The sequence below is a fragment of the Lipomyces tetrasporus genome (genome assembly GCF_029532465.1).
Source record: "Lipomyces tetrasporus strain NRRL Y-64009 chromosome Unknown POJ06scaffold_4, whole genome shotgun sequence".
NCBI lineage: Eukaryota > Fungi > Ascomycota > Lipomycetes > Lipomycetales > Lipomycetaceae > Lipomyces > Lipomyces tetrasporus.
The window spans coordinates 702,747-728,440 of NW_026611599.1; the positions used below are offsets into that span (position 1 = coordinate 702,747).

Consider the following 25,694-nt stretch of genomic DNA (forward strand, 5'->3'; position numbering starts at 1 on the left):
ACAGTCGACGCGATTGTTGGAGAACCTCAGCCCGGATTACAACCGCTTTGATCCACAGAGCCGACAGTCAAGCTTTGGAGGGGTATCAATTTGTTGGACAATCACTTCTAGGGCACGCGTCTGTCAGGCATTGTATGACGAAGCGCCAGTTGAAGTAAGGTGTAAGTTTACAGCTCCGGGTGTGATGGCCCATGTATCACGGGGAGTGAGCCAGTTCACTCCGACTTTGCCAGATGAATTAGATATAGCTACATTAAATTCTCTGACGGCAGATAAACAACATGTTTATCTTTTTACATGGCTGAGTGATCTGTTTAAGTACCTGCAATCGCTGGACGAAGATGGAGCCACTTCGCATCAAATGTTCGTGAAGAACGAACTAGGAAAGTTGACACCATTATCGTCGTCTAATTTTACTCGACCTATTCGTATTTTGGTGGGTCGGTGCTACATGGAGATTTATGCGAAGGGCGATCGGAAAACATTGTTTGATGTTGTCAGTGAGCTGTTGACTGCCTTGAACACGGGCAAGGCCGACAGGAATATCGATTCCAAATTGTGAGTTTGACCTAGTCAATACTTACAGGTAGCAATTAACAGTGTTTTTCAGTTTTTTGGTTCACGTTATTGGAGATATATTTTCAGTAGCCGGTGATAGTGTACGTGTCCCTCTGCCCAATAGGACTTAGTGGCTTACTCGATTAGATTATGGCTATGGCTGCTCATGGAACTTTGTCATTAATGAGAGTGCTGAGATACTCCAGTAACGTATGATAAGTCAATTTTCTTTGAGAACGCTGCTAACTCTTTGTATAGAATGCTGGATATCGAACCAGTATATTTAAATCGCTTTCGCAAATCTTCAGTATGACCGGCTCCTTCGTTGATGAGAATCTTGCTCGAGATGTATGGAAGCAGGCCAGGAATGGAGCCAGCGACAAGTCGTCACTTGTCAGGGTGGCAGCTCTTGATGTACGGTGGTTGTATTTACGAAAGTGACCCAATGCTAATTCGAATATAGTGTCTTCGTGAAATATTCAAGAACTCGTCATACTTTAACAACCATTCAGACTCGGAAAATCTTAAATCAATCGTTATGAAAGCCTTTGAGTCTCCTCAAAGCTGCGTCCGGAAAGCCGCAGCTGTTTGTTGGGCATCGTCGCTGTCCGTCGCGAGTACCATCACCACAAGTATTGTTGAAGTTGCTCCAAAGAAATTCAAGAAGCTTCCTCCGCCAAGTCCAGAAGAAGAGGGACATTCTCCTCCATCTCAGCCGACGAGGAAAGTAGTTGAACATGTGACATACACCTTTGAGGATACCCTGGCGCAGCTAGCAGGAGCTTACACCAAACCAGGTGTATCCGCAAGAGTGCGCGCTGGTGTCACGGAGACATATGCGGAATTTTTGTTTATGTGCGGTACTGCGGAAATCGAATCGAAGTATTTGGCAATTGTTAAGAATTTGCTTGACGACATTCTGTCGAGTCCCAATATTGTGAATCATCGGTTCAAGAAACTGACATCTCGGCGCCATATACATTTTTTGCTCAATGACGTGATTGGTCAGCAGTTTCTTGGCGAAAATGGAAGAATGAATGCAGTTAAGATCCTGGTGAATGAATTTCTGAAGAACTATCCTGTAGTTATGAAGGATCAGTACGAGCCATCGAAATACGCTTTGGCTGGAGCCGTTGGGTCGCTCAAGTTCTTAATAGAAGCTTTGGGGTCTGCAGTTATATCTTTGCAAACGTCTATCCGCGATGCACTATTATTGGTTCTTCAACATCCGAACTACACTGTCCAAATCGCGACATGTTCTTGCATACGGGCTTTTGTCCTTTATGTGCCATCGCAGCTCGTACATATGACGACTACGATAATGAACAACTTGAATCGCGAGCTGGCTGTTCTGAAAAGCCGCCGGTCATCCGCTGACGTCGCTGGACGCTGTGTTGGCTATGCAAACGGTTTGTCGATCACTATCGGTGTCACCGATCTCCGCCCACAGTATGCCTCTCTGGATCTTACGTCTCGGATATTTTCGCTCGCTACTTCCCTTTTGAAAGGTAGCGGTGAATCCGACGTGCTTGTCTCAACAACGCAAATTGAAGTCGCGTGGACATTGATCAGCGGTTTAATGTCACTTGGTCCAAATTTTGTTAAGCTGCATCTTAGTCAACTCTTGCTTTTGTGGAAGAGTGCTTTGCCTAAACCGTTATCGAAGGACGCTGTTGTGGAGAAGAATTCGCTTGAATACAGTTTCTTGTTGCACGTCCGGGAATGTGCGTTGTCGTCAATCCTGGCATTCCTGCAATTTAACGGGCGACTGTTGACAAGCGATGTTTCCAAACGTTTAGTTGTCATGCTACAAAATACCATGACATTTTTGAATATAATATTGGCCAAGAAAATTGTTGAAGATCCCACGATGCGATTGTCGCCATCGTTACATCTGGTTGATTATGAAATGATGGTTCGGCGGCGAGTGTTCCAGTGCTACATTGCGTTAATTGACGCTCAGCATGGTGAAGGATTGCAGGCTGATATTTTAACTTCGGCTGTGTCGTTATTTGCGGATCCGGATAATTACACGTCACCCCTAAGTACGACAATTGCTTCGAGTGCAGGAACCTACGAGTCTATATGGGAAGTTGCCGACAATTATGCTTATGGTGTGTGCAGTATCATACGAGGATTCAGTACCGCAAAGTTTGGTTTCGAGAAAACCCACGATGAAGTCGACGAGGACAAAAGCTGGCTTAGCACAGACTCGCTTAGTTCCAGCGTCGAGCTAATGGTATTATCTCAAGCTTATCAACAAAAAGGTGATGACGATCGACTAACCATGTTATAGCTGCATGAGCCAACTCTGGGAGCTTTGGAGCATGATTATATCCATATACTCAGCAAGCTTGAAACTAAGTCTGGATTGGTCCCATGGCAGTCGTATCCTAAGTCATCCATTACGGCGGTTGTGGACTATGCGATTGAAGTGTTCGTCTTACTCCTACCGTTGCAGACAGAGAAAATTCAGGAGAGTATACTAGAGCAAGTAGCGTCATTTTTGAACTCTTCCAGCCTGCAGAAAGATCCTGGCCGAAGAGCAGCTGTTACGGCCAATGTCACCATCGCGCTCTCAGGAATTGTAAAACTGGTTACTAGTGTTAAGAACAATCACAGACACAGGCTCGCTGACGAATCAGTTCTAAACATTATCATGGAAATGCTGCGGTCAATTGCTGTGAAGGAGGATGCTTATGTTCGTATAATTGCTGCAGATGCCATAGGGCGCCTTTCTGCTATTGGTGGGCATCAGTTCATGGGCATTCAGGTTAAGAACACGGTTGACGAGATTGTAAAGAATAGAGATCCTAGTGCGAGAGCAGGGTTAGCACTTACTTTGGGCAGCATTCACAGCCATGTTGGTGGCATGGCCGCAGGCTTCCACCTTAAGAATATTGCCAGTATCTTAATGTCTTTGAGCAACGATCCGCACCCGACTGTCCATTTCTGGGCGCTGAAGGCGTTGTCAACGACTATGGAATCAGCTGGCCTGACATTTAGTAGTTACGCGCCGAGTACCATCGGTATGCTCTGCACTCTCTATCTTTCGGACACGCATAACGAGCAGTGCATTTCCATCCTGTCGTCAAATCTCGAAATCGAGTATTCGACAGTGCGGGTTCTTGTGCACTGCATCGACACTTTGATTGGAGTTCTTGGACCGGACCTTCAAGATCATCCAAAGAATAGAGAACTGATTTCTCTTTTAATTCAAGAGATTGCTAACGAGGATGACCCGTTTACTGTTGTGGAGGCGATTAAGTGCTACCAGCACGCGATCCTCTTCGCGCCACAGTACTTCGACACAACGGGCTTTTGTCAGAAAATTGCGAAATATATCAACTCGCCGGTAAATGACCTGAGGAACGCTGCGATCGAAGGATACTACCAACTCGCTAGGAATGATGTTAATGGCGTGTTTGCGTACGCAGGTCGAGCACTTGAAGGTCACATTTGGCTGGCATATGATGCCACACCTTGGCATGAGGGTCTAAAAAGCATTATCTTGACGTGGCTTGCTCAGACGGGCGTCACTGAGGCGCGTCTATGGGTTGCTCGTTGTCAAGCAATTTTGGTCAAACTAGTCGCAAGAAGACGAAGGCGATCTGCTAAATCACTTGCCCAGAATATTGCACCTGAACCGGAACTTGGAGATGAAGAAGTGGCGTCTTTCGCGGCATCTGAAGCTGGACCTGGAGGCGCAACGGGTGACTCGAATGCCAAAACGGAAGGCGGCGAGCCGTTGAAGTGGCAAACTAGGGTATTCGCACTGACTTGCCTGAAAGAGATGCTTGCGATGAATAGGGAAGTTCCAGGTAATTTGATTCCGAAAGTTGGCGATATTATTCGTGCTGCGTTTTCGGCGTCAACGTCTAGTGTGCTCGAAATGAGGCTCATTGGTGTACGGTTATTAGATGATATTCTGCAGGTAATGTATTCAGGATACTTGGAATAGCGAGTGGTCTCTGACATCTTATAGACATTTGGCAAAACAGCAGATCCGGACTTTGCAGATTCCGCCCTTTTGGAACAGTACCAGGCGCAAATTGCGTCGGCACTAACACCTGCATTTTCGTCTGATTCTTCTCCGGAGCTCGCATCTGAGGCTATTAACGTTTGTGCTGACTTCATTGCGAATGGTGTTGTGCAAGATGTCCCGCGGATGGGAAGGATTCTCAAGCTGCTTACCAACGCGCTGGAGAGTTGTATGACTGAGGGAGACGAGATTACGATAGGCGATCTGAAAGGGATTAGCTCTACTGCCCAGGTGATGCTGAAACTTGCCACTTTGTCAGCTTGGGCTGAATTGCAGGTCGCCAGTATTGAACGAGATTATTTGCGGGATGTTACAATGCCGCACGTCAAATCTCTTACTCCGCTGTGGTTAACGGCAATTAAAGAGTTTGCGCAGCTCAGATTCGAGCCTGAATCTGGCCCGGTGAATGGTACGATGACGTTATCAGGACCAATAGATAACGCATATTCTGCTGGATCTAAGGAGAGTGTTTTGCAGGTGAGATATTTTGTCCATTGTAACCGTCTATGAAGGCTTACAATTTCGTAGCTCTATGAACAGTCGTGGCTCAAGATTGTGGAAGCCATCGCTTCTTTGATTGATCAAAAACCAGATCTTGTTATTGGTGCTCTCGGCGACCGAAAAGGGACCGTAATAAATGGCGGCAAGGACGAAAACAACGACGAGCCGACAGCGTTCTTCTTTGTGCTATTTGGTATATGCTTTGAGGCCCTCGTTATAGCTCCAGGGGGCGACACCATGGCTTCGAAGGATGATATGCCTGCGATTCTCAATGCGCTGAAGAAGATTTTACGGCCTTCGATTTGTGGAAATTCGATATATCAAGATTCTGTTTTCACAGAGACGATCGACTTGTTTGATCGGACAATTCTCACAGAAGGTTATCTTTGCCAAGAACCACTGATTGAGATCCTTAAGAACTTGTGTCTTAATCATCCGGCCTCCAGGCGGATGTTCGATACGGATATGTATGTGAGAGTGGCTTATGAAAAAGTGATCGCAGCTGACGCAGTTAGAAATGGAAATGATATGATTAGTGATGGGCTCAACCAGATGTTTGAGCTACTACGTGGCGTAGTCCTCATTCTTACCCAAATATATCCTGCCCTGGCCGAATTGCCAACGAGTATGATTACTGACGCGGGGTTACGGGATATGATAGCTAATAGTCTCATAGATCCCAAGACACTCACGGCCGATGCAATCACAATTACCAAGCAAGCAATGGACGCATTCAAAGACATGTTGGAAAGTTTCCCGTTTGGTATTCGGCTTGACTTGTATGCGACTTACCTCCACATGTTCAATTGTCTCCTGGATACGCCGGCATGTCAGGCCGCCGTTATTCCGACATTGTTGCCAAATTTGAAGGGCGTCCTTAGGAATGTTGTTAAGTCGTGCACAGAGTCTGATGCGGAGTCGTACGGGCAAATTTTGCAGGAGGTCCGAAGCTTTTTTGCCTTTTTGATTTCTACGTTGGAGCAGACAAGGTATGTCGACTGTAGCCTAGTTGCGCTTCGCCCCCCGGCTAACATTGAGAGTAGCCATGCCCAACATAAGGAATCTGTCGCGCTTCGAAAGAATTGTCTCCTCTGTCTAGTCGTTGTTATCGGAAGTTGCGAGCATATCATGTCCGCGAACGACTCACTGATCGAAGATTGCACCACGGCAATCATTGAGTCGTTCAACAACCCCGATGTCGCATTAGTCGCGACCCAGTGTGCAAAATCACTGCTTATTACTTCCAGCCGCAGCTCATTCACCCAAATGCTAGGCCGCAAGCTTCTTCCCCAATTAGTAGCCCTGGCAACGAGAGAGCAGTTGTTAACAAATACCGGGGATGACATGCTGAAGTTGGTGGGCGATATCTTGGTGGCGTTCATCAAGAGCTTAGAAGGCGAAAGAGTTGCTCCCGCAATGGCGGTTTGCATACCTGTTATATTATACAGCATCAACGATGACGAACCAGAGTTGCTGTCTGTTCAGAGGCGACAGTTGATTGAGATAGCAGGTGCGGACACTGTCTCGTTTAAGTCCGTGGTCGCGCGGATATCCGCCTCACAGCGTTTGCAACTCGACAAGCTGATGCGAAGTCAGGCGATGATACATCCCACTAACAATGATGAAGATGGCATGCATTCAATGCCTAGCATTCAGTTGAAGACAGATTTTGCATTTTAAAAGAAGATTCTTAGGTTGATGATAATGTCAATTGATAATTTTGTGAATAAAATTGATAACTTACTACAAAGAAATATTCCATTTTTTTAGTTACGAATGACTAATGAAGGTAGCTCACAGACTTATATCCAATATACTCGGAGACTTTTCGACCAACAGCAAAATTTCAAGATTTCCACTTTAGCGGTAAAATTTCAGGAATATATATAAAAAGGTTTATATAAACGTAGAACTTAAAAAAAGTAGATATTGAGAGCCACGAGATTCGAACTCGCGCATCCGAAGATATCAGAGATTTCGGCGTTCAGTAAGCAAATACTGGATGTATACCTAAATCTGACGCCATAGACCACTCGGCCAAGCTCCCGTTCTCTACGTATCCAATTGGGCTCCGCCGCCCAGTCATAATGAGCATTCATTTCATCCCTAACCCTTATAATTTTGCGTGCAGTATCCTGAGCATTAACTAACTTAACAACATTATAGAATTTACTTTAAAAAAATAAAAAAATAAATTCTTGTCGCGTTACTGCATGCTATCTGCTTTTGGTTTTCGTTTGGGTTCAACGATACAGGAATTGCGTCACATAAAAGAACTTTTTCTGTCTACAGTATAGCTACATGCTATTTAGGATGTGTGAATGATTATTCGCAATACTGCGCGATTATTGGTTGGAAAATTTGGACTATGACCTCAATGACTTCTGTGACCGGGCTCTCGTGCTACTGTGTATGGTAGACGCGCAGAAACGAAGTATACGGTGGATAAATTGTGAATATTCGAAGGTGTTGGAGAAGAGGCTTCATCGGATTATGGACCAAGGGGAGGCGAGAGTAGAGGTCGATTACTCGCTACCTGCTTACGTACGTTCGGGCAGCGAATTTGAACAATCTGAGTTATCAAGTTAATTGAGGTTTATAACGGGATAACTGAAGACAAACGAACGAGATAAGTGTCCATGCTATCCTAGCTTATTAATATCATAATAAGGTGGTGGGTACCAACACGTGACTTCCGTAAGGTTTGCGCAAATTTATCGTTATAAGTGAAAGGATTTAAGGTTCCAATGACGACGACTTGACGACTGGCTCGGTCTCTCTATGGGCTGTACCTAGCTTACGAGTCATATCACTATTCGATTATCGACCACTAAGGCTAGTACGAATTGATTATTGAAAATAATACTGCAATAGGCTGTGGAAGCCGCACCGCGGTGGGGCTCCCGAGGCGCAGCAAGCCCTTTGTTCTGCGCATCCCCTAAGCCCTTCATTTCATCGGTACAGTCAAACATCGTAAGCCAATGTAATCCGGGCATCAATGTTTGAACGCTATACCGAGGTACTAAACCTTTTTAGGAAGGCAGTCGTTATAACGAACTGATTTTTCACCAAATTTTAGAATCACCGCTATATCGGGGATCGACTATCGTTATTGCAAGGTTTTGCGCTTGGAAGCACAATGACGCAAGAGCAGCAGCAAAAATTTTGTCTTAGCCCCGGAGAATCGTATCTCCACCTCTTCTCCACTTACATCCGCGTTTAACGAACCGTACTGCAGCCTATTGTGTGCCGCACGACCGTGACTGGGATCAGATAACAAGAAACAGAGCGGTATTGCTCAGACACGTCAGACGTAGTGCAATTCCCTCTCGCAGCCTAGGGGATCTCAAATTCGCTGCAGCCCGACAAATAACCGCTCTTGTCAACCTTACTAAGCGTGCAGCCGACGGCCGAGACACTGGCGCCTCTTCAGTCATGCCCGTTTTATGCATCTGTCGTACATAGCGTGATGTCACTGACGATGGTTCGCTATAGCTTACCGCATTTGTCTTTAGCTGCTGAATCTTCACCCTAGCGAAACAAACGGGCGCAGAGGAGATACAATCAATTAATAATAGACCCCGTTGCCATAATAACGATTAAACTATGGTCTGACATGCAGATCGGCAGAAACGCGGGACCACGCACTGACCCAAAGCAAACGAGCGAACGAGACTTGGCTACATAACTCACTAGCCTAGTCATTCTGACCTATCTTTCTCGCGACCATCTGCCATCGTCACGACAGATTGTAGCGTTCGGTACCATTTGCAATAAGCCGTGTCAGACCTGCGAACGACGACATCCGATTAGTGAACGCCGAAAGTCGTTAACATTTCATGCCATTTATTATCCTACTCTGACCAATGCTTCCAGTCTCTAACTCAGCTCCGACCGGCGCGCCAGGCTCGCGTCTATCCAGAAAGACACGCGTCGTCTCATGCACAGAATGTCACCGGAGAAAACAAAAGGTGCAGTAGTAATCAGCAGTCTCTCATGTTACAGCTCCCATTCTAACTACTGCAACCTAGTGTGATCGCGAATCTCCATGTAACCAGTGCATTCTGCGCAAAGTCGAGAACTTATGTCGCTATGCGAACGAAAATCGACGACGGCCAAACAACCAGTCGTCGCGCTCTTCGAGTTCTACTAGATCCGTACCGACAATAGCCCCCCTTCCCCAGTCGACATCTGGTAATCCTGTACCGACGTTGCATTTTCAGTCTACGGCGTCACAGCTCCTGCCGCATCAAAATTCCGTGGCCAGTTCTTACTACTCTACTTCTGATCCTGTCTCACCATTTTACGCAGCTGCGGCTGCAGCTCTTCCGACGCAGACTGTCCCCATTTCAAGTTCAACTTCCGTCTTTGACACGACAGACGGAGCCACACAATTAGTCGCGTTAGCTCAGCATATCCAGCCGCCAATATCGTATCACAAGCCACATGAGTCGCAACTGCCATATACATCAGGAGGAGCAAGTGATCCAGGCAGCGCCTCACCAGCATCCGATGGCGCTGATGACGACTATGAAATTCGAAGCCGGACCGTGGCCAACGATGACGAGCGGGCAGATGCTACTGCGCTGGTAGAAAGTCTGGGGTATTTCCGAACAGCACCGTCGAGCATCGCGCAGGATCTTCGGGAACTTAGCCACGAGATTGATTCGTTGCCGGGGAAGGTCGCCGCAGCTGACCTGACTGCCGTACCAGATCGGTGGCCATCTCAGTTCCCTAAAAACAAGTTGACGATTGTGAGTCGTCTATTACGCACAATGCCACCACAACCATACGCAGATCTTTTGGTTACAATATTTTTCCAGCAAGCAAACTTCTATCAAGTGCTGAACGAAGTCAAGTTCTTGCAGGATGTGAAAGCATGGTGGGAACTCCACGATCGATCTACCTGGGATGCCGTGGAGACTGCGTGTCTGATGTTTCGTGTTCTTGCCAGCGCTTTATATTTCCTGCCAGCGGAGAATGTAGCGACGGTCCAGCAGATTGACAGTGACATTTCTACTCTGGCAAGAGACTATCACGCCGTATCGGTTGAGCTTGCGGACATGCTTCCAGATTCGTATGGCAAGGTCGTTGAATACGTATTAAGAGCTGCTTGGTACAAGTACGATCTTCGAATGAAGGACAGTTGGTACTGCATCGGCCAAGCGATCAGAATGGCACAGGAGATTAATCTACATATTGAGTCTCCAAACGAAGCGCCAACGTTCGAGCGGGAGAAACGGCGCAGGCTATGGTGGCTTATGCATTACTGGGACCGATGCATGGCGCTCACACTCTCAAGGCCGTTTATGATCTCAGATGATATGTGCTCGATACCGATGCCGCTGGATTTGTCGGATGCCTGCTATTATCCCACTGTGCGACCTGATAAACAGATCACACCTTATACTGTACGGCTGACTACTTATCGTCTCGGAAAGTTTATGGCCTTGCTCGACTCGGATCCGCAGAGTCTATTTGATAACCTGGCTTCATTCGTCGCTTCACTACCTCCCTATCTTCGTCCACAGGACCCGGACACTTCCTTGGATGAAGAATATCCTTTCCTCGCCGGTCACCGCGATACCCTGGCCGCAACAGTCTTCATGGTAGGCTGTGCGCTCTACAGACGGAATGTAGCTGTCCCGGACCCCATGAGTTTCTGTCTCTTTTTACTCCGAGTCTGTGCAGACCGGTTCAAGGTTGTCCAGCCGCATCAATACCGCCACTTCCTGCTCGTATATTGGAACTTGGAACCGTCCATACTCATCTGTAGGGACATCCTTCGGGAGATTAAAAGTCAGAACGGTCTGGCGCGTCGAAATTTTATGATTGTCGGCAACCAGTTGCGCAATAACGGAATTGAAACTGAGAATGTGGAACAGGTGGGCTGGAATGCTTGGGTCTGTCTTGAGGCTGCGGAAGGGGCAGTTGCCCGGTTGGGGGAGTTCAGCAAGCATAACGAATTGGCTGTATCCGCATATAAAGTACTAAAGGTGCTTGTAGCAAATGTTCGCAAGCAGTTGAAAGTGTTGCAAGACGAAGAGACGGTTGCAGATAGTTCGGGAGATGGAAGTTCCGAGTCGCTTATTGAGGCTGCTGGGAGGTCTGAAGAGTCTAGTCACAATAAGTATTACTCGGAACGCCAGCAACAGTACCAGCAGGACCAATCAAATTATCAGAGCCAAAGTCGAGAGGACTTGCGAATGTTCAGCACTTATTCGTACGCGTCAGGTGTCGACACAAGCACCAGTAACTCCGGCCAGCATTCCCCGTATTCCGTACAAAACGGTGACAGGGCCAACAACAACGTCAATGTTACCTCTGGCCTTACCACTCCAGCATTGCCGTTGGAGAAAGCTTGGCCTGGACAGAGTCAAACAGGAGTTGGCCTCGTAGATATATCTTTTAATTTTTTGTCCAACGCCGTTGACAGTGGCCAGGATTTATCATCGTGTTTGGTTGGTGGGGACGTCGTGCTGGACAACTTGATTAATACTGGAATCTTTTCCATGGAATAATCATAATTTATTGTTCTGCCTTTCACTTTGGTTCGAGGTTCAAAATGGAGTTGGAATTTACATTGTCATTTTAGGGATGAGGTTGGGGGTGCTGGCGTGCCTGTTTGATGTACATAACATTTTGTCGATTCTCGTCAACATTCTGGACGATGTTGTATATATATACTCATAGAATTCAGTGTATTACATGGGATTTGTTTACATGTATAGAAAGTAGGATGGGGTCGACCTAATCATACGAGCAGCCATAGGATATGCTGTGTACATTTCGGATCCTTGGCTGCGCGGTCAATAATATTGATCCGCATCCCTGTATGAATCGTCAAAGCACGCACAAGATAAAATCACTTCACAAGCTCCTTCAAGTTATTATGCCCGTTTCACTTTAAACTCATTTCCTGCTAAGTAGTTATATTTCGCACAAGGGCGATAATGAGTAAGTTGTTTTCGGAGTTGGTGCGATGAACGCGCACCGAAACTCCGAAATTACCCCTTAACGCCGATGCAAGCCTATTATAAAACAATATATCATCGAAATATCCACGTCAACATCCAATTCACCCTCCCTTCAACGCTGCCCACGACAATATCTACGTGTTACAACTCTCACAATGACGATTGCTTTACTCACTGGAGCGTCTGGTTTCATCGCCGGCCACGTCCTCAAGATCTTACTCGAGAAAGGTTACACGGTCAAGGCCACCGTCCGCTCGCAGTCCAAGGCCGACTACCTCAAGGGCCTGTACCCCGCCGACGCGAAGCTGTCGTTCGCAATTGTTGAGGACATTGCCGCGCCGAACGCGTTCGACGAAGCAGTCAAGGGCGTCGACGTCGTCGTCCACACGGCGTCGCCATTCCACTTCAAGGTCACCGACCCTGTTAACGATCTTTTGGACCCGGCCATCAAGGGCACTACGTCTATTCTCCACGCGACCAAGAACTTCGCGCCGCAGGTCAAGCGAGTCATTATCACGTCGAGCTTTGCGGCTATTATCAACGGCGCCAAGGGGGACTGGCCGGAGCATACCTACTCCGAGGCAGACTGGAATCCCGTATGTGATGTTAGTGGAGGTCGAAACAGTGCAAAATACTAAATGCCTAAGGTCACCTGGGAGGAGGCCATCGGAACTAACCCGGCCACTACCTACCGTGCGTCCAAGACCTTTGCTGAGAAGGTAAGTCTGCGTAATCGTCTTTTAACACCGACGTTGCCGTTCTAACAGTCCTGTGAACAGACCGCCTGGGACTTCGTCGAGAAGGAGAAGCCCAACTTCACAATCACCACCATCAATCCACCTCTCGTCTGGTACGTTCCCTCATGTCTATACCAGCCATCCAGTCTGACTAACGGATACATCCAGGGGCCCAATGATCCACGATGTAACGCCTGAGACGGTGAACACCTCGAACGCCAATGTCTGGGCTCTCGTGAACGGCTCCCAAGCGACTATTCCAGCGACCCCGACCCCCGCATGGGTTGATGTTCGCAACGTCGCCGAGGCTCACGTCAACGCCCTCGAGACCCCCGCGGCCGAGAACCAGCGGTACTTCATCGTGGCTGGCAAATACTCTTACAAGGAAGTCTCTGATATCGTGCTCAAAAACTTTCCCGAGTTGACCGGTAAGGTTCCTACAGAGGGCGTCATTTCAAGTAAGAAGCTCTACGATGTCGATAACTCGAAGTCTAAGAAGGATCTTGGAATTGAGTATATCTCTCTGGAACAGAGCGTTGTCGATCTTACTAAGCAGTTGGTTGCTTGGGTTTGAGTAAAATCGAAGTTGGCCAAATAGAATTACAATAATTTACGAATAGATTTGAATAATAAACTAGACTGTTCAAACGTGAGGTGATCGATGTATATTAAGCTTTTGCTCTGTGTGCACTCACTGTCCTCCAAAAATTGTCGCGATGAGCATACATACAACCAAAACAATGCAAATTAATCCGTCCATGTAAAGCAATGCCTAGTTCTACCGAAATGTAATATATACATATATATGTACAGTCTATCTGCGTCTCCTCCTGAACAAGTCATTCACCGCCTTACTCGAAGTCACTACCATCTTCACCAGTCGTCTCGCCAATCAATCCTTGAAGGTTCTCCCGGCGCACTCCGCCGATGTATGTATACCTTTTCCACTCGCCAGGACGAGTGCAATCTTTCACAAGCTCCATCGTCGGGAAATAATGCAAGTTAGACTTTATCGAACTCGCAAACGGAACATTGTCAAATGTCACAATACGGAGTCGCAAGTACGTGTTATCAGGAATATACGATACGACTTGCAGGAAAGTGGTCAAATCAGGTGTTGCTTTTCCGTTCACGTGAGTTATGAAGTATGTCGGAGCAATGTAATACTGATACGCTGGCGAACCTTTCATTCGAGCGGATACGTAAACACCAGAATGCAATTTTTTGATCTGTTGTTTGACTGCATGATGCGGTTCATGCAAAATTGCACCGCACCAAATAACAATGCGATCGGTTTCCAAGTTCTCGGTAGAGACGGTGGGCACTTTCAGGTGAATCTCCGTACGCAGTCTCACAACGACCATGTCGAGCATTTCATGGTCGTACATCACGTCCAACTCCGAAACTCGTGTCAAAGTCTTTCCGTTGACAGAAAGAATAACATCGCCCTCTTCCAAGACCTGTGGTGTATCACCACACACTAGCTTCCTGACTGCAAACAGCTGGTGGCGCTCATCATTAGCCTGTTCAACATTCCTAATCCACTTTTCTGACACGCCTCGGATACGCGCCTGATTCATCTGCAAAACGTTCAACTCGACATCCAAAATCCGAAGCGTTGGTGTCTCACCCCGGCGCAGATTGTCCAGAATGCAAATAATGTTGGAGGTGCAGATACCAGCATGATACTCCACATCCCGACTACTATTATTGCGCTCACCCAGAAAAGTAAGCCACAGCGCGCCCACAACTCCCTCGGTATTAACCAACACGCCGGAACCGCATTGACTACCCAGTACAGTGTCGACCGTAACACCGTCTATGTTAATCGCACGATACCTCGGCGTCGTTGGGTTTGCAGGCACAGTCATGGTCGAGATATCTGTCACGGTCGTCCGCGCAACCAGCGGTCGCATATTCTGGTTCAAGCCCATGAAAATCGTGGAAGAATTTCGCTGAATCATCTCCCTGCTCAGGATCGCGGTTTCGACTGGCGCCTGTACTAAATCAGGATCATATGACACGACCGCCCAGCCTTGAGTAGGATGCAGGAACACCACTTGGCCTGGAACCATGATGGAATCCGCAACGGTGATCAAGATATCGCATAGATCATACGGCACAATGCTGCGTGCTACAACCACTAACCCTTTCTCTGCGTCGACAACTAGACCGTGCCCGGTTTTAGCAGATCTTGGAAAGCCATCAATTTTGATAGGAATCAAACATGTGACTTTCACAAAACTGCGGATAAGTTTTGCCGCCTTCGCAATGCTTGTGTTGTTAATTTCAGTAAACTTGGCAGACTGTGGCTTTAGAGGGAGAGGAGGTAACGGATCCCCAAGACTATGGAAGTCCCAAAGACCTGTTTTGTCGTTCCTTATTGCCATTCTGAACGCTCCTGTCCAGTGTCTGTCTATATGCGCAATTCCCGTGCTCTAAAATGCGATTAGCTTACGCATAGCAATATGATCGGCCTAACATACCAATGTGTGCATATCCTGAACGTTACGGCACGTCGTAACGACCCACTGTCTATCTCGAACCTTGCGCATGACCTCTATGAATGTATCTAAATCTGGAGTTGGTTCATTATCAATGCTCTCAAGCATCCATCCCCTATCGCGATCCAATCTGAATGATCCAGCTGGGTCAGAAATGAACACTCCTTTAACCGGAATGGCATATTGGCGAGCGACTTGATAGCTAAGGTTATGGAAAGTACCACCAGCGACTTCAACGTATCGATCGGGTGTGATCGCATGCAGGTCCCCAACGGGGATATCAACTTCAGAGTCGACTCCTCCTCGCTGTATCACAACCTTGGCAGTCTGTCCGACGGAAGAATCAAGAATCTCATCAAGGCGTACGAACTTCGTGAGAAGCTCTCCGTTTACACTGACGAGACAATCACCTTCCTGTCGATCTGTTAGCTCGGCGACTGTTTGGAATGAGAGGACAGCAGCCAACCAACCTCTATTAGCCCATAAGAGGGTCCTTCGGGGAGCACAGTTTCGGCAACTAACATCCCAATACAATCAGGGAATGCTCTTCTGAGGGTCGACTCCGTTTTTGACGTCAATCCAAGACGTCTGCATTCATCGAACGGCTTTAGTAGCCACTGCACCTGAATTGTACCTCGTGTAATCTGTTCATCATTCTGGATGCACTGCAGTGCCCGCAATCCTCGATAGAGCGGTAAGAAGTAGTCTGTCGATGATTCGCTACTTCCACCAGCCTGGACAGGATGAGTCATCTGATAGATAGGGTAAGATGATATTTGTGCATACCTGGATTGCAACTGCATAACCGTCAATATTGACCACTGGACTGCCACTTGAACCGCCGCTAGCACTTGCAGCCTATCTCACAGTTAGATATGCAACAAGATAATATAGTAATTTCGTACAGCTTGGATATATTCCGTATTGAAATCGTTGTATGAAAGGAATCCGTAATCAGGTGCATTGCGATCCAGCCGGCTGATAAATCCGGACAAAATGCTTAATTTCTCACCGGCATCGTTTCCGATGACACGAATCTCCGCTCCAATTTCTACAAATAAGAGAAACGTTAGGTTACTGCTCAGCTGAATTTGGTGGTGAACTGTAACGCACTTGCTAGGTCTGGTCGCAATGTTAAGGCCACAACATCCATATATTTGATGTCTTTTGAGTCGAATCGGAGTAATCCAAAATCATGAACAGGATCTCGATCTTAATGTATACGTTAATAGAGTTCTGGTTTGGAAATCATCGAAAACGTACATATTGGGTACACATCGCACTATTGAATCTCTGTTAGCTGCAGATCCGTAAAAGCAACAAAACTAGAAATCTACCTCCTCATGATTATCGAAAACGGCATATCCCGTGAAGGGTCCTGCTCCGACGACGTGTCTAAATTACTACTTAGCTCGAGTTAGACGGCCGGAAGGAAAATTCTACTGACCTGTTCGTCATGATTATACCCCTCTCAGCATCGACCACAAATCCAGTAGCTTCACTGACCAACGCAGGTTCACAGTCAAAGCTCGCAATCTGGGCAAATCGCACTGAGACAACACTTTTAACCACTTTCTCGATCGTCCTCTGCCACTCTACTGAATCGCCCAACGACGTTGTAACCGTGAACTCGGGATTCGTCGTTCCATTTGGTCCGCTATTGTAATTTGTATTGCTGTTTAGCGACTTTCGCCGACCATTTACCGGGGAGTCTGGAGACATATCTGACGGCGTTCCCAAATCGACCAACGCGCCACTCTGAGCGCGAGTCTCGTCTTCTAACTCCTCAATATCGTCAAGATACAATTCACCTCCTTTTTCGTCCTCAATAAGCAGTTCACCATCCGGCGTGCCATTCATCAGATTCATAATCGGCCCAGTATCCACAGTTCTCTTTACAAGGCGCTCAGAAATGGGCGAACCCTTCCGCTTGGAGCTGTGATTCTGAGGATCCATCTTCAGCGAATATTACCGACAAATAAATTTCGTTCATTGACGTCTGTCCGATATCCCGTATTCCCGATCGCCAGAGTTAAAGAGAAGTTACTGAGTCTTGCTATTTTCAGAGTCGCTTTATTGGCAGTCCTTGCTGAGGGCCCGAGTGTATGCAAGTCAATTTCTCGACGAGCTCCAAAAAAAAAATTTAGGAGTACGGTCCACCGCGATTATCGAGCGCCTTTACAGGGGTAGGTACGACAGCGTTCACGCTAGACGCCTAGCACTCCTAGGTACTTCCTGAACTAATCCCATGGCGATGTCTTTAGCGGATTGCCTCTGAAAATTATTGTCGCAGCCACTTGTATTTTCAAAGTATTGCTTAAACAACAGAATCAGGATGAAGGTACGGTTTGCATGAGGTTAGAACGCTGTTTCGATCTAAATTCCGTTAACATTTGTTAGGTCGAGAACCCGCGAGACAAACTAATCTCCAATTACGAAGTTTTGGATCACATACATGACATAAAACGACGGCAAAAGAGGTCAGCGTCGAAACACCGAGCAATTCAACGGACAGAGAATTTGGAGACGATATTATTAGAGGTAGGAATAAATTTAATTTTAGCGACTTCGGGCGTGGACCGAAAATAATGTGATCACAGCTCCAAGGATATCTAAAAGGGACACCAGCAGCGAAGCAGACTGCGGAAGATCTTCGGGAGTTTTTGCAGCAAATATCAGCCTATGAATTAGAGAAGGCAGAGAAATTACAGCTAATCAATGTTGCTCCCGGATCGGAAGCTGCGCTTCACAGTTTAATCGAGGAATGCGACCAACGATTCACTGACGAAGAACGCCAACACATGGTGGCCCTGGTGGCACAATCCTTGCACCCAGACGGTCAGAGCCAATAAACCTGACTGCACCGGATTGCATAGTTAGGGTGGAGGAGGATATGCTCGGCATCTCATGGAGTTACAGGGTATTTCTGTTATTATAGATATTAGTCCTTAGGCATCAATAGTGTATAACTTTATACTATTTACACAACATAAAATGTTTGCGTGAAGTTTTTGCATAATTAAGTGAACCCAACTACAGTAACTCCATTATGTGTCGATTATTAGTTTCCGGATGCATGCCGAGTAATATCAAAGTGCTGAAGCTATTTTGGTCAATCTATGCCGTGTTTTTCTGTGCAAAGAGATGGTTGACCAAGTCTTGGCGACGATAGCTGCTCTGATGTATGGCGAGTCTCGGCCAGCCTGAGAGTAACAGAACGGACGAAGGAGAAAAAGCAGCTGTTGCAGAGAGGTCGAACTATAAGCTAATTGGTCGATAGAGTATTGACTGCGGAGCGGAGCACTCCGACTGTCAGAGTAACGACGAGAGTATTCGTATGCGTAGCTCATAGTCATTGGTGATATCCTGATTAAACATGACACGACCTTGATTATGATTAAGAATTGAATTGTAATCTTATCTACATGACCTTGTCTCGCTCACTAACACTTCTGCCTACTGTTGAGGCCACAGATACATAATATAAACTCTTGAAAATCATCATCTATTACACCTACATGGCACCAGCTTGTGGGTCGCCGTCGGTACCTCCTGTCGACTTGTTGCCCTTGTCGCCCTGCTTCCTCACACCACTGACGATATCATCGACCCGCAACAGAAGACACGCACTTTCTATGGCGGTCTTGATGGATTGAAGTTTGATAACCTCCGGCTCCCAAACACCATATTCCTTCATGTCGATGACCTTGCCAGTGTCTCCATTAATTCCGTGCGTGTAAAGACCTTCCGCATGTTTAGCTCTTAATTCCGCAAGAACCTTGATAGGATTGGCGCCGCAGTTCTGCGCTAGAGTGCGTGGGATAACTTCCATTGCCTCGGCAACGGACCTGTACGGCCACTGGACAACACCTTCTATGTTCTTCGCTTTCTCTGCCAACTTGACACTAATAGCCATCTCTGTAGCTCCTCCACCAGGGGATAGTCGAGGCTCGAAGAACACATTTCGAGCAACGGACATCGCATCCTGAAGATTTCTCTCGATCTCGTTCAGAATGTCCTTGCTAGGTCCACGTAACAGGATAGTGCATGCTCGAGGATTCTGGCACTTCGTGAGAAATGTGAAATATTCATCGCCGATAAGCTCAATATTGAATAGCCCACATTGAGTGCCGACGTCAGACTCACGCAGATCCTCGATGCGATTAACAATGGTCGCGCCAGTCGCCCGAGCAATCCTATTGTTGTCGGTCTTTCTGACACGTCGTAGAGCAGTGACATTACCCTTCAGCAGATAATGCTGAGCAAGATCTAACTTGAAATTAGACACGATATTCAAGACCATTGTCCACATACAGGGAAACATACCAGAAATACCCTTCTCAGTGATAACCAGATCTGGCTTGAACGATAAAATTGTGTCACATAATGACTTAATTTGCTCCTCTTCAATCTCTAAAATCCTGGCCCAATCCTCCTCCTTCGTTATTTCAATGTTGGTCTGGGATTCACCTTTCTTATACTCCAGCGGGCAGTCAAGAAGAATAATACGAGGATTCTCTATTCTCCTTCTCATCTTCGGGTGGGTAACGTCCTTGTTAAGCATGACACCATCCAAAACTCTCGAATCTTCGATTTCTCCACCAGGAATTTTCTCGACGCGTGCATATCTTTTGATGTCAACCTCACGCTTGCCATTGATCTCAATAGCAACAGTCCGTACAGCATGTAACGCCAAATTGCACATCAGGGTGCTCCATCGCGCCACAAATTTTGTACCGATAGATGCCGAAATCAGCTGCAACATCTGCTTGTCATCGTTTACATCCACTGGAACTGAGATATCATTGATGATTTCAAGGGCATCGGCCAAAGCTCGCTTGAAGGCAGAGATGATGACGACGGGATGTATATTTCGCTCGACGTGAGGATAGGCGAAGGCGAGAATCTCACCCGCTAAGTCCCTGGTTAGAAAATATTACGATCTCTATAGCTCACTATATATTCACCTAAGATGATAACCGTAGTAGTTCCGTCTCCAACTTCCTCATCCTATCAAATGCTCAGCAATTTCCTCTACTGGACACTTCGGTAGATCATTTGTTTACCTGAGTTCTGCTAAGCTCTATCATGCTTTTAGCCGCCGGGTGAGTGACGTCGATTTCACGTAGAATAGCATGCCCATCATTGGTCAACACAATTCCTAAGCCAATCAGTATTCGCAATTATTACATTAGCGGATTGTAGCATACCTCCCATGGGATCAAGCAGCATCTTGAGCATAGCTTTTGGTCCAAGACATGTCCGGATAATGTCAGCCACGCTAAACCAACGTCAGTAAGGGCCATCATTGACCTACCAGTAAAATATACATACGTCTTAGCTGCTGTAATATTCGAGACCTGAGCACGTCTACCAGTTTGGCGTTCGCCGCCCGCATCTACAATGAAAGGTGTGTTAAGACAAGACTACATAGCTTCTTGCAATAAAATCGAAGCAATGCGATAAAGCAGAGTATGACTGAATAAAAAATCAATGCCTTACTCATAACGACAACCGGCGCCTGCATTTTCGTGATTCACCTATATAGAAGAAAAGCGATGATTATTGATGGTGGCCGATTGTTCTGGAAGCAGTACAATCCTTTTAAAAGATGCGCTACGTGTAATATTTTTCACGGCGCGTCACCGCGTTTTTCTGCTGGTGCCAGGGTGGTACGTAGCTTCCAGCACACGCACGTATTTCCCTGGCCGGTTTGTTGATTCAGTTTGGTGTGCGGCTGTATGAGTCAAACCTTAATATCAGCTTCGAAGAAAGTCTTGCGATGAGCAATCTCGCAGACCATTGTCTCAACCCTTTCACAAGAACGTCTTTCCAATATTCAAAGTTCTTTTAAGCTCGTCACGGCATCTAACATTCTAAAAGATGACGGTTGCAAACCTTACCTCTCCGGCTTTTGACCTCAAGGCAATTACCAGGCCCAACATCTTGCAGTTGGAGCCATATCGCTGCGCTCGAGAGTGAGTGATTGATTACCTGCAGGTTCAAAGCTGTCATAAGCTAACAATTATATATCTACTAGTGACTATAAAACCGGTGTGCTCCTGGATGCTAATGAGAATGCTTATGGACCATCAGTGTACACTTCCTCTGTGGCATTATCGAGGGATGTTTCTAGCCTCGTTAGCAGCGGCCTAATTGCCGGACTTAACCGCTATCCCGACCCCCACCAGGAGAATGTTAAGCAGTTGCTATGTAACCTTCGAAATGCTCCAAGTAAGGGGAAGTCAGATATTATTCCATTGACTCCAGATAACCTGTATGTCGGCGTGGGATCCGACGAGTGCGTTGACACAATTATTCGTTGCTTCGCGGCACCTGGGAGAGACAAGATGCTCACATGCCCTCCGACTTATGGCATGTACTCCGTTTCAGCTCAGATCAATGATGTAGAGGTGGTTACTGTCAATCTTGACCTTGAGGCTAAAGGTCTCCCTTTACGAGCGGACAAAGTAATGGAAGCTCTCTCTAGAGACGCGTCAATTCACCTTGTCTACCTTTGCTCGCCCGGCAATCCTACAGCGAGCTTAATTGATACTGAATCTATTGAGAAGATTCTTGCTCATCCCACCTGGAATGGCATTGTGGTCATTGATGAGGCATATATTGACTTCTCCCCAGTTGGAAGCTCTGTGGCGCCATTGGTCACGAAGTTCGACAACCTAATAGTCATGCAGACACTATCAAAGGCATTTGGCATGGCCGGCATTAGGTATGTTGGTTCCTAAGTTGATAACCATAGTATAGCTTGCTCACACAGTTTAGATTGGGCGTGTCTTACGCATCACCGGCTGTCGCTCGAATTTTGAACAACGTGAAAGCTCCCTACAATATCTCATCATTAACCAGCACACTTGCATTGAAGGCCCTATCGCCAAGCGGACTATCCAACATGTACAAAAACATCGACGCAATTGTGCATCAGCGAGCAAGACTGCTAGAAGAGCTTCCTAAGATTCCAGGAATCGGAAACTTCATTGGTGGCAATGCGTCGAACTTCTTGTTAGTCCAAATTCTCGATAAACCGAATGGTGTTCCATCTAGCCCTACCGCTTTGAGACTGTATGAGACCTTAGCTGAGAGTAAAGGAGTTGTTATCAGATATAGAGGAAAGGAGCCTGGCTGTGTTGGCGGCTTGCGAATAACGGTAGGAACAGAAGAAGAGAACAGTATTTTGCTGGAGAAGATAAAGGAAACGTTGGCGGACATATACAGCTCGTAGTCGTGATAGTTCCTTTTTTTGGCATTGAACAGGACATTTACGTCTCTTGACTAAGTTTGGTCATTGGTTGCTAGGGGCTTATAGAGATCTACGAAACACAATCTTTGTAATGATAACTATTAACTATTCTACAACTGATTGATACTGATACATGCTTGCCCGCTGCTATAATACAAAACCGAAAGTGTGCCATATTTACATTATTCGTATGAAACAGTAACTTGATCTTACCACCCCTCTGCTATTCTACGTACAGCCAACAAGTTTATCATTACGCGTTTATGTATATTTAAGGCTTCGTTCCACCTGGCCCTCACGCGTTCGTCTTGCTGCAATGCTTTTATGTAATGATCCAAATTTCCAGAATTCGACAAAATTTGCAAGGAGTTCTGACTGTCAGCATGATGCCGCTCGTTGATGTAAATCGTCATCTTGAGTTCGTAGTCATTCCATTGCTGCTGGTACGCAAGTACTCTCTGCCAATAATCCATCAGCTCTGTTTCCGCGGGATTTATTGTGTTCATCGGCGGTGCTGGAGCCGCTGGAGGTTCAATGTCAAACACAGCCCGAGAATCGTGATGGTCTATTGGCGTAGGTACAGGCTGCTGTTGACTTGCCGCAAATATTGGCGCGTCTCGGTCAAACGGCAATGGCTGTGAAGTGGCATTCGCGAAGTCCGCATTAGTAACAGGCGGAGTCCTTGGCGACCTTGGTTCTGCAGGTGATCGCGGTGAATCCATCGGAATATCTGTTTCGACAAAAGTTGTCTTAGTTGCTGTTGCAGACTCAGCGCTTTCAGGATTGATCGGAAATGCCTTCCTGAGATCGTCCATTTTAAATTCGCCATTTCCCTGAGTAAATGGTGGGACAGTCTTGAACAAACCGAGGTCGTCGAACGAGCTAGGCCCAAGGGGGGCTCTGGACTTCGTTGTTGACTTCAAACGGTGTCGGTCACGCTTTTTTGTCGGCGACGGCGTTAAAATTGGCTTAGATTCCGTCGTGCCTTCGCGTGAGCCCGCAGTCGGGGACCTAGATGCCTGCTCAGCTGATTTAGGTGGTTGACTTTTAGAGGCACCTTCTTCGACTTCTTCTCCATTTTCTTCTCCTTCTTCATGTTCTTCTAGTGTTGGCTTCCGAGAGTCTGGAGACGCGGGCTTCGTATGACTGGAAGTTTGTCGAAGTTTCGTTTTCTTCGTAGATGTTGGTATCTTCGAACGAGGCCCAACACTAGGTGAGTTAAACCAAAACGGATTCTCTTTAGCAAACGCATTACTCCACAAATCTGGAATGAACTGGTTGTTGGGGATTGCATTGGCATCATGTTTACTCCCAACGCCATTGTCAGTCTTATCGGTATCTGATGAACGATTAATCTTCTCCTGAAAAGGTTTGGGAACCGTCGAATCAGGATACATGTAAACGTCTTCGTCACTGTCAACGTCTACTGGGTCCTCCTTGCTGCCGCTGGGGCTGGTAGTAGGTGATGAATAGGTACCATTGGCGTCGGCAGTCTTGTCTTTAGTCCAGGAATCAGAAAAAGTGGTATTTCGAACACCAAAATTGAAATTCGTTGGCGTCGATCTTGTAAATACTCTGGGTTTGGCAGTTGGCCGACTACAGACTGTTAGAACGAGGATTCAAATTTTGAGTTGGCGTACATTCGACTTACTTCATAAATTCGACCTTGGGCGACGAAAACTTCAGCCCAGGACCCGTACTAGACGAAGCGGGCGCTGATTGTTTGCCATACAGCTTAGGTGATGCCTGACCACCAGAGTTCTTAATTTCCTCCGACGGCGGAGATGCTGACGATGCTGAAGCTGAGCTCGAACTGGGCTCTTCCGTAAAGCTTGTTTCGGCTTTCTTTTGAGGTGGCATTTCCGGACCTGGTTTCGGCTCAGATGAGGTCGCATTAGTTGTGCTCTTTTGAGGACTTGGAACATAGGTTCGTTCACCAGTGCGCATGGAATAAGCAGTCCTCGAGGATGACCATGATCGTGGCGTCTTGGGTCTATTCTCCTCTGTCGAGGTATTGGGAGAATTATTTGCGGGTTTCGCCGCTGTTGGTGACCGGTGAGGAATACTGTCTGATTTCTTTGCCTTATCATTAGTCTTGTTATTGAAATTATTGTTTGGGCTGTTCTTGTTGGTAGGACCTGAATTAGCGTTGCGGTTTGCATGATCATAAGCACTCTGCTTTCGCGACGACTCCGAGAATGATCGTGACCACTGCGACTTTCCACTCGGAGTATATGATGTATTTCTTTGTCGTCCGTATGTGTAATACGATCCAGAACTCGGCGTATTAGACCACCCGTATTTCTCCCTCTGACTATTGTTCCAACTCCAAGTACCTTTCGGTGTTGATGTGCTTGTATACGTAAACGGGTCTGTGTAATATTGCGTAGACGATGTCCCATAAGCACTTCGAGGCCGCAAGTTTTGTCGCGCGCGGTCGTATATTTGCCGTTTAGCCGGATCGCTGAGAATATCATTCGCCTCAACAACGGCCTTGAACTTTTCGGCAAATTCTACCTGCCCTTGATTCTTATCAGGATGATACAGCAGAGCTAAAAGAATGGCGGCAGTTTCAGCATTATTCCAAATGGGTAAAGAATAGAATACGCACCAAATTTTCGATAGGCTTTCTTGATATCTTCGTAGGTACAAGTTGTCGACGAAAGACCGAGAACGGCATAATAATCGACTGCGGCGTTCTCTTCCGGCCGCATCGCTCCCGATTCTAGTCAATAATGCCGATTTGAAGCAATACCTTAGCTCCGAATCATGCGTGTAAACTATTCCGGCTATAACTTAGGACGTGTTTTAGTTCTCGCGAGAAATCTAGCAACGGGTCTTGTAGACCGACTCAAAGCTTCGTAGTAACGCTGCCAACGGCTGAACAAAGTATGAGTAGTTGTTATAAATAATGAATCGAATCTCGTTGATTGTCCGTGCTGCTCTAAACAAGAACCAAGTTTACCCAAAAACACTTTGTGTACCAGCATTATGTTTCTGTTTACCATGACATTTGTCGCGCAATAGTCCGCCGCATGCAGGGCCCTAACCCAGTGCCTGTGCTCAACGAAGGCCTTGATTTATTTAGTTGTAGCTTTTAGACTATCCCTGATAAGG

The 25,694-nt window shown here is 46.6% G+C and overlaps 8 protein-coding genes and 1 non-coding gene across 9 annotated transcripts; 5 read left to right on the top strand and 4 right to left on the bottom strand.

Moving 5' to 3' along the window:
• Positions 1–34: 34 nt before the first annotated feature.
• Positions 35–6,921, top strand: POJ06DRAFT_250475 (armadillo-type protein). The gene is made up of 11 exons (XM_056187300.1): positions 35–558; positions 611–659; positions 706–768; positions 817–972; positions 1,022–2,797; positions 2,855–4,492; positions 4,544–5,077; positions 5,129–5,568; positions 5,617–5,726; positions 5,778–6,090; positions 6,145–6,921. Exons 1-11 carry the CDS (start codon positions 185–187, stop codon positions 6,779–6,781), a joined length of 6,090 nt encoding a protein of 2,029 aa, XP_056044559.1. The 5' UTR covers positions 35–184; the 3' UTR covers positions 6,782–6,921.
• A 110-nt stretch (positions 6,922–7,031) lies between these two features.
• Positions 7,032–7,148, bottom strand: POJ06DRAFT_t41. The gene has a single exon. It is a non-coding gene; the product is annotated as a tRNA-Leu (tRNA).
• Positions 7,149–8,656: 1,508 nt separating this feature from the next.
• Positions 8,657–11,827, top strand: POJ06DRAFT_250480 (fungal-specific transcription factor domain-containing protein). The gene is made up of 2 exons (XM_056187301.1): positions 8,657–9,072; positions 9,133–11,827. The coding sequence occupies exons 1-2, from the start codon at positions 8,968–8,970 to the stop codon at positions 11,620–11,622; spliced, it is 2,595 nt and encodes an 864-aa protein (XP_056044560.1). The 5' UTR covers positions 8,657–8,967; the 3' UTR covers positions 11,623–11,827.
• Positions 11,828–11,830: 3 nt separating this feature from the next.
• POJ06DRAFT_88812 (uncharacterized protein) lies at positions 11,831–13,528 on the top strand. The gene is made up of 4 exons (XM_056191707.1): positions 11,831–12,674; positions 12,726–12,797; positions 12,858–12,928; positions 12,984–13,528. Exons 1-4 carry the CDS (start codon positions 12,234–12,236, stop codon positions 13,387–13,389), a joined length of 990 nt encoding a protein of 329 aa, XP_056044561.1. The 5' UTR covers positions 11,831–12,233; the 3' UTR covers positions 13,390–13,528.
• A 138-nt stretch (positions 13,529–13,666) lies between these two features.
• Positions 13,667–17,041, bottom strand: POJ06DRAFT_195408 (trypsin-like cysteine/serine peptidase domain-containing protein; the record flags this gene model as incomplete). Its single annotated transcript, XM_056184991.1, has 9 exons — positions 13,667–15,253; positions 15,302–15,733; positions 15,790–16,053; positions 16,106–16,177; positions 16,225–16,370; positions 16,433–16,531; positions 16,583–16,601; positions 16,657–16,714; positions 16,767–17,041. 9 exons carry the CDS (start codon positions 17,039–17,041, stop codon positions 13,667–13,669), a joined length of 2,952 nt encoding a protein of 983 aa, XP_056044562.1.
• Positions 17,042–17,465: 424 nt separating this feature from the next.
• On the top strand, positions 17,466–18,290 carry POJ06DRAFT_88877 (RNA polymerase II). Its single transcript, XM_056191708.1, has 3 exons — positions 17,466–17,660; positions 17,720–17,860; positions 17,920–18,290. The coding sequence occupies exons 1-3, from the start codon at positions 17,655–17,657 to the stop codon at positions 18,169–18,171; spliced, it is 399 nt and encodes a 132-aa protein (XP_056044563.1). The 5' UTR covers positions 17,466–17,654; the 3' UTR covers positions 18,172–18,290.
• Positions 18,291–18,732: 442 nt separating this feature from the next.
• Positions 18,733–20,928, bottom strand: POJ06DRAFT_250494 (chaperonin Cpn60/TCP-1 family). The gene is made up of 7 exons (XM_056187302.1): positions 20,822–20,928; positions 20,654–20,717; positions 20,530–20,600; positions 20,386–20,480; positions 20,287–20,329; positions 19,646–20,233; positions 18,733–19,588 (listed from the first exon to the last, which is right to left on the bottom strand). The coding sequence occupies exons 1-7, from the start codon at positions 20,844–20,846 to the stop codon at positions 18,834–18,836; spliced, it is 1,641 nt and encodes a 546-aa protein (XP_056044564.1). The 5' UTR covers positions 20,847–20,928; the 3' UTR covers positions 18,733–18,833.
• Positions 20,929–20,967: 39 nt separating this feature from the next.
• On the top strand, positions 20,968–22,673 carry POJ06DRAFT_88942 (pyridoxal phosphate-dependent transferase). Its single transcript, XM_056191709.1, has 3 exons — positions 20,968–21,297; positions 21,360–22,049; positions 22,103–22,673. Exons 1-3 carry the CDS (start codon positions 21,203–21,205, stop codon positions 22,557–22,559), a joined length of 1,242 nt encoding a protein of 413 aa, XP_056044565.1. The 5' UTR covers positions 20,968–21,202; the 3' UTR covers positions 22,560–22,673.
• An 8-nt stretch (positions 22,674–22,681) lies between these two features.
• On the bottom strand, positions 22,682–25,557 carry POJ06DRAFT_250502 (uncharacterized protein). Its single transcript, XM_056187304.1, has 3 exons — positions 25,189–25,557; positions 24,229–25,129; positions 22,682–24,173 (listed from the first exon to the last, which is right to left on the bottom strand). Exons 1-3 carry the CDS (start codon positions 25,289–25,291, stop codon positions 22,787–22,789), a joined length of 2,391 nt encoding a protein of 796 aa, XP_056044566.1. The 5' UTR covers positions 25,292–25,557; the 3' UTR covers positions 22,682–22,786.
• Positions 25,558–25,694: the final 137 nt, after the last annotated feature.